The sequence below is a fragment of the Glycine max genome, chromosome 2 (assembly GCF_000004515.6).
Source record: "Glycine max cultivar Williams 82 chromosome 2, Glycine_max_v4.0, whole genome shotgun sequence".
NCBI lineage: Eukaryota > Viridiplantae > Streptophyta > Magnoliopsida > Fabales > Fabaceae > Glycine > Glycine max.
In genome coordinates, this window is record NC_016089.4 from 41886742 (window position 1) to 41894295 (window position 7554).

A 7554-nucleotide genomic window follows, 5' to 3' on the forward strand; every position below is an offset into this window, starting at 1 on the left:
GTTCCCCAAAAGGACATATATAAAACTTATATTAAGTGTATGCCATGTATGTGTGACGGTATATGGCATGATATATTTAAATGTATGATACATATATTAAGTCGTGGTATAAATCGTTTCAAAAACAGTTTAAACATTTATAAGAAATTAAAAGAATAAAAAAGAATAAAAGAGGACTAAAATCAAGTTTGCAAATTTACAAGACATCAAAATTCTCTTATGTCTTGTAATTTTTAAATTTTGATGGAGATATTGAGCTCATTTTTTTATTGTAACCAATGATATTGAAATATAAGTACAAGCTTGGCACTTGAACAAGTATTTCCTCCGCAAACTTGTAAGGTGTTTTCTCCGTCCCAAAATAATTATTATTTCAGATTTTTTACATAAATCAATATAAGATAATAAATAAATAATAGAAAACACTAATATTATAAAATTAATCTTACATCATCATTAATTTATTTCTAAATTTTGAAATTCATCATTAATATATAAGGGATATAATTTTAAAAAGTAATTAATATTACATTAAAAAACTAAAATGTCAATTTTTTTCCTTACACGATAATTATAATAGAATAAAAAAATATTAAATTTTACTTTCATAAATAAAAAAATGATAAAAGAGATTTATGTCATTAAATGATTTCATCTTATCCATTTGACAGCTCTATTCAAAATAGAAGAAAATGTCAAAAGAAAAATTAATTGTTATTTTTGTTTTTTTTAAATACTTAAATCCTAAAATTGAATGGAAACATAAAAGAGAAGGCCCACAAATTAAGTATGGCAATTGCATTTATTACTGACATGCATATAATAAAGAAAGTATAACTACTATTTTGTTTGAGAATACTACAATTTTTCTGTATTCTATCATCTGCATACTTTTACCTCTTTTTTAATATAATATTTCTTTTTTTGTTTTATTTAATTTGCCTTTTAAGGCAATGCATATTTCTTAAGAAATTAATATTTAATACTTTTAAAATTATTATGGTAAAATTATTTTATTGATGAAAGTATTCTTATTAAAGAATTAAAAAGTAGTTGAAAGTTATTTAACTAGTTGGATAAAATACTTTTATCAAGAAAATTAAAATTTGTAAACGGATACTAATATAATATGAGAGGAGAGTATTGCATTATTATTGTTGGATTATGGGAGGAAGTGAACATCACATGAAAGATGTTGTTCCACAGTTGTTGCCCTTAGATGAATAAAGCATCTTCTAATAAATAAGCATTGCTGATTATGTTTGGCCGTGGATCCAAATAAATAAATAAAATAGTCCGATGGTGATATTTCTATTTCCAATCATAAACCACGTGGCGCATGTGAATTGGTTGATCCATGATGTTAAATACACCAACAAAGTCATTTCATTGGACAAACTTAAAACGGAAAAGGAACTGTGTATGCATCTTCATAAATGAATGGTTGAGAAAGGAATTGATAAACTTCCAGGAAAAACAATAATTTATAATAATTGTGTCTAATGTTAGAAATTGGTGGGCCCACCAAGGTCTTAGATGATTGAATTTCTTTTGATAGTACGATCAAAAAAATTATTTAAAGAGATAATATTCATTTTAATAATCTCTACATAATGAATATTAATATAGTAACTTTTAACTATATCAGAATACCTTAGTTTTAGAAGAAAAAAGTTGTGGACCTTTTGTCAGAGACAAAAATATAATGTGTAGTACTAAAAAAAAAATAGGCTTTTTGACACAATGGATATGGGTGAGAATTGAGGAATTAGTAATCAGCCTCCTCAAGTGTTTTTTGTGGATAGGTTTTGGCTTTGGAGTTTTGATTTGGCAGCATGTGGACTTGGCTTGTTGATGGCCACTTGATTGGCTCCTACAACGCAGCAAGAGAACACAGAAAGAACAGATTTTGGACCAAAAAGGAGGACCAAGGACCGTTACTGCTAGCTACCCTGTGACTAAATCTCACTTCTCTTCTTTTGCTTTTGATTTTTTTTTCCACCAACAACTAGCAACTAGCAACAAAACAAATACTAGTAAATAATGTAAAGCAACATTGAATTCTTCTTTTTCTACATATGGTATAGAGTTTAAAGTATTTGAAATCATAAAAGTATAACATAATTGAACAAAATTTGTTTATTATCTCACTACTTTCTTTTTCTTTCTCCTAGTTTCAGGTATGAGGTCAAATAGAAGAGAATCAATTTACCTGAAATCTTATATATATATATATATATATATATATATATATATAATAGAATGAAAAACTTATTATAACAGCAAGAATCTTGATAGTATCAACTTATTATAACTAAACTCAAATAATGATATCAACTTTCTCCTAGTTTCATCTGATTTCGTTTATCATTAAGTACTCTGATATAGTCAAAATTCACATGTATAATTTCAAGGGCAAATGAATTTAGAAGGGTAAACATATACTTATATTTAACCAACTAAGTCAGTCAACTAAGGAAGAATGTATGAAGTTTGTATAATGTTTTAACTTCAAATTTCGTTGTCTTCATTATATAAACAAACAAAACATGAATCCATATTTTGTTTAAAACTACTTTTCCGAAGACTCAATAACAAAACATAATAAAAGACCATACTGAATGCGAATAATCAAAGCTAAAATAAAACTGATTTAAATTATTAAGAAGTCAACATTTAAATAGAATAGAACTACGTTTAACTTTAATTTTTCTTTTCATTAATTTAATCATAGAGTAATAGAGATGCAAGACCATAAGCTTTAAAGCATAATCATCATGATGTGGGTAAATCAAGTAATGTTCCTTGAACCACACATCCACGCAAATGCAAAACCAATTCCGGTTTGAGTTAACCAAATTTACTTTCTCAGCGCCGACGCACAGCACCACATCTACGACTTTTGAGATTGGACCGCCACCTTTTCCTTCGCAGTTTCCTCGCCGTCGGGTTTCGATCCCCTGCTCCTCCGCTCCATGTGCTCCCTCATTCTAATATTTGTAGTTTTGTAATTTGTACTAGTTAGACTAGTTAGATGTCAAGTCATGTATTTAATGTTCCTCTCACCAAAAAAAGTCTGATATTTAATGTGGAATTTTAGCATTTTTAGATTAGAGCACTGGCTAATAATACAAGAATTAAGCTGATTTATTGTTTATAATTATCTTTTTCATTTTTTAATTCTAGATATCAATTTAATTGATTGTTATAATTTTAATAATTTTTAAATGATTACTATTTTTTTGAGAAAAAAAGTCTATACAATAATAATAATGTAAAAATTATTTATCTTTTCATCCAATAAAAAAATTGTCATATAATCATATATAATAAATAAATTGACCTTTGCCAAGAAAAATTAAAATTCATAAACATATATATATAATTGATTGATAGTATAAAATAATTGGATCTTGTTACAGTGTCCTACGAATATTGGTTAAAAAAAATAAAATAATAAGATATTTAGTATAAACATTATAGTAGAACATAAAAAAATAAATCATAACCAACATAATTTTATGTATAATTTTTTTTAGTTTTTTAACCAATATTGTAAAGACACACTAATTAGCATTTGTCAAAATAATTTGATATTATAAGTAAATGATTATTAAACTCTAACTTTTTAAATAAATATTAGGTGTATTTTTATTATCAATGAATTTTTTTTTAATATACAATTACATGTTCATAATTTAAAGTTGAGACTAATGATGACGATGAAGTGAAACTAAGTTAAAAAAAATAAATGAAATAAAATCATTCTATATTATTTGATACATACACTTTTTGTTGAGGGCAAGATATTTTTATAAGATTTAATTAAAAAATATATTTTTATTGATAAGAATCCAAATCATTTAATTAAGAGTCATAGATCATTATTATTTTTTTATTAATCATTATGAATTTGATGCATACAAGATGTTGAATTGATTAATAATTTCCAATTTCAAAAATCATTTTACCAATTTATTGATTTTTTTTTTTACAGTACCATTTTATTAATTTTAGGAAGTATTTTTTATTTTTGGTTACAATTATAGGAACTAATCTATTCTGTTAGTATAATTTAGTGATTTCCTCCCTAAAATTTGATTAACATGACAGAACTAGCTTTGCTGGCCACACGTACCCAACAGTCTGTTACTTTTCTGAAACCGGCTGCACTGAATCATAACCTCTCAGTTGTTATGTTGTTCTCTTCCATCGTCCACGTGGCGCTTTTTAACTTGCAAGTGTTGTTTATGCCAAGTGAATTATTATTGGAACATGTCAGATAGATCAAACGGTTCAGGACGCCCCACGTTTGACTATGAATCATCCAACGGTATCTGGAAAGTATAGAAATTGTGACTCTGGCTTTTCTTCTATTTCTATCTATCTACCCTTTTTCCCTTGAAAGCTCAAAATTGTTCATGAAAGCTTCGTTTCCGATTAACAATTCTTTGAATAATAGAGACTTTACTTTCTGAGGTTTTAACCCCTTTAAGGTATAATACTGATTGATTAATATCGTTTCTCTGTTCATTTTTTTTTCTCACTTTTTTCCCTCAACTAGCGGTTTGTGGATTCTCTGAATGATTGAATCTTTGTAAAAAATTCGTACTTTTGTCGTTTCGGCTTCTGGGTTTTATGTTTTTCACCTTGTTTTATCTTATTTTGGAGTAAAGACATGTTTTTTGTGTGTTTATTGAAACGTTTAAATGTTAAATGAATAAATGTGTAATCTTTTTTTTTTTTTTTGGGGGGGGGGGGGGGGGGGGGGGGGTGAGTAATTGAAAATTTTTCCTGATAAAAATGGGTTCGGTGACCTTGATGGTGCCCGCGTTGGAAATTTGTCTGTGTTGCCTATTTTAAGGTTTTGCTATTTTTTGTTCTTGCTTTTTACTGTTTTTCTGTTTTGAATCTGGCATTGTTTTAATTATGTGTCAAAGATGGGTTTATTCCTCTTGATTCTGGTTGCTGAGAAAATGGGTGTCTTTGTTCAATGTACTTAGGATTACTGTTTATCTTTTGGTTTTGTTTTTTGGTGTATATACAAATGTATTGTGGCTATTGCCCTTTCTTATAACTAGTAGCAAATTTTAGGACACATGCTTGCTAATAATTTGTATTGCCCTTTTTTATGACTAGTAAATCGTTGTTTTTTGAGGTCGAAAACACGTGAATAACGCAGCTGCAAAATTCAACTCTTCCAGCTTTTAGTGCTTGAAATTCAAGTAGTAGCACCTAACATTTTCTGAATTTGATTGCTTCATCAACTCGTTTTTCGTGTGCTTTTCTATAAGCTTGTTTTTGATGAGTTTCTTCTTTAAAACGTTGGATTTCCTAATTTTCTGTTGTCAACATTATTTTTCAAATGGTGTGCTAACTGAGTTCTTTATAGGCTTTCCCTAACTTGAGGCTGTGCTCATTTGCTGAGAGTTTTGCTGCAAGGACTTGACACAAATTGTGTAAATGTCTGTGGCTTTTACCAACCTCTCTTGGTGGTTGTGGAGTGGAAAACATCAAGAGCCAAGAATCCCAAATGGGCCTTCTATAAATTCTTCCGCCGATTCAAATTTGTGGGAATCGGATGTTTTGAGGTTTCCTTTGGTTCAGGCGAATGTGGGGTCCTCATCTAGAAAGGTGAAGCGCAAATGGCATAGTAGGGGGGAGAGGAAGGTGGATAGGGAATATGATGTTGTTCTGGTTCCATCTGATGGTGGATGTGTTTCTGGTTCCGAATCTGATGATTCTGACTGGTCTATTGGCTGGTTAGAGCCTCACGGACCTGGTTTCCCAAGTGATGATGAAACAGATAACAGTTTTGCTGTGATTGTTCCCTGTTACGGCCGAGACTATGGCAGAATAATGGAGGATCCAAAAGGCAATTTACTGAGGGGTGTTGGGAACTTTCCAGACAGTTATTCAGATGGTGAGTTTTTTTTTTTTTTTTATTAACACATGTTGTAGTTTACATTTGCGCTGTTTTAAACTTGATTTTCTCTTTATGTTTTGCATAATGGATAGTTAGCTATTTAGCATTTGAAAAATGCATGGATTCGGGTTTGAACAATAAACATTAGTTGAATTGTTGAAAATGTAAAAGCTATTCAAAATGTTGGTTTGGTTGTCTTTAATTGTTGTTGGGTTTGAGCATGTGATACTGATTTCTGTCAAAACACAGTTTAGGCATTGGTTCCACCAGCTGCTGAAGTCCAACATGAATGCATTAGTTAAAAAAAGAGATTAGCTAGATATAATTTTTTGCTTAGACCTAACCAGACTGAAGTATGCCATTTTGCATTTAGTGTTATATCTAATTTATTTTTCTGAGAGGAAGTTGCTTCATTTTGTTATAAAAGAAGATAAAGATAAACAGAGAATTCAACAATCTTGCTGCATTTTTATTTAAGCACCATAAGAGGCAAACATGATTTGGGGGCGATTCATTAATTATTTTTTGCTTTAGAATAAGATTTACCATTTTGTTGGCTGGAAACAACAAACCTATTAGCAATAATTAAGAGTGTACTTGGATTTATATCTAGTATGATACCTTGTGATGTGACCTGTGAGGTTAATGTTAATTTGGACTTTGTGCATATATTTGTGGCTGGTTATGACATTTATTCAGATTTGCTTTTTCTTATGGTGGGGCTAGAGTTGTAACATTTATGTCTTTTCTGCCCTTGTCTGCAGAGAGCAAAAAATTTGTGGAAGACTGGCTCTCTTCTCTTAGAAATACCTGATGCACAACCATTCATCATTGTGATCCTGCACTTCCTTAGAAAAATCTTCTTTTGTGGTCCTTAGCTAATAAACCATTTGTATAATGTAAATATTGTAAAAAAAAGAAAGAGGCATTGATGTGATGTCAGAATATGATTGGTTAAGGTCGAGTCTTGGTTAATTCAAATCTATGAGGAGCAGATATGGGCCAAGTATGAAAGCAGTTGTGATGCTTTGGCACTGAGAATGATGTGCAAATGCTGTTGTCCTCTCTTCTTCCTTTGATTCGAGAGTCCAAACATCGTGACTGAATTTGAGAGCTGTATTGAAGTGTGACTTTTGGAACTTGCAATTCGTTCATGTAAATATGGTAATTGTTTGAATGCTTGATCATGTACTCAAATTTGTACATAACTGTATATAAATTTTGTATAACATGGGTGTACTTATGTGTATATATGTGTGTTTTTTGTAGTTTGCTTGGATGTATAGTTAAATTAGCACTGTTTTGTATAGGTCCGTTAATAATCAAAAGCCTCTAGTCTTTTCTCTGTTTCTCTAAAAGATAATAGCATTTCCCTTTGGGGATTCAAGGTTATTGGAGTTTCTTGTAAGCGTTTATTTGGAATACTTGTGTGAATTAATTTTAATGAAGGGTAATTTGATGGATAATTCAAACCATGAATTATGTTTGTCATCCTAGTGCTTTTATAGATTCACGCTTTAATAGTAAGACTAGATGTCAATTGTGGTAAACGTTTTACTATTTTAAAAGAATTATAAGGGTTTTATTTAAGAAGGATTGAGAGGGTTTCATTTAATTAAAAATTAATT

At 29.8% G+C, this 7554-nt stretch overlaps 1 protein-coding gene across 1 annotated transcript; it reads left to right on the forward strand.

Moving 5' to 3' along the window:
* The first annotated feature begins 4298 nt into the window (after nucleotides 1-4298).
* LOC100812670 (uncharacterized) lies at nucleotides 4299-7175 on the forward strand. The gene is made up of 3 exons (XM_003519154.5): nucleotides 4299-4496; nucleotides 5393-5923; nucleotides 6691-7175. Exons 2-3 carry the CDS (start codon nucleotides 5464-5466, stop codon nucleotides 6738-6740), a joined length of 510 nt encoding a protein of 169 aa, XP_003519202.1. The 5' UTR covers nucleotides 4299-4496; nucleotides 5393-5463; the 3' UTR covers nucleotides 6741-7175.
* The last annotated feature ends 379 nt before the right edge of the window (nucleotides 7176-7554 follow it).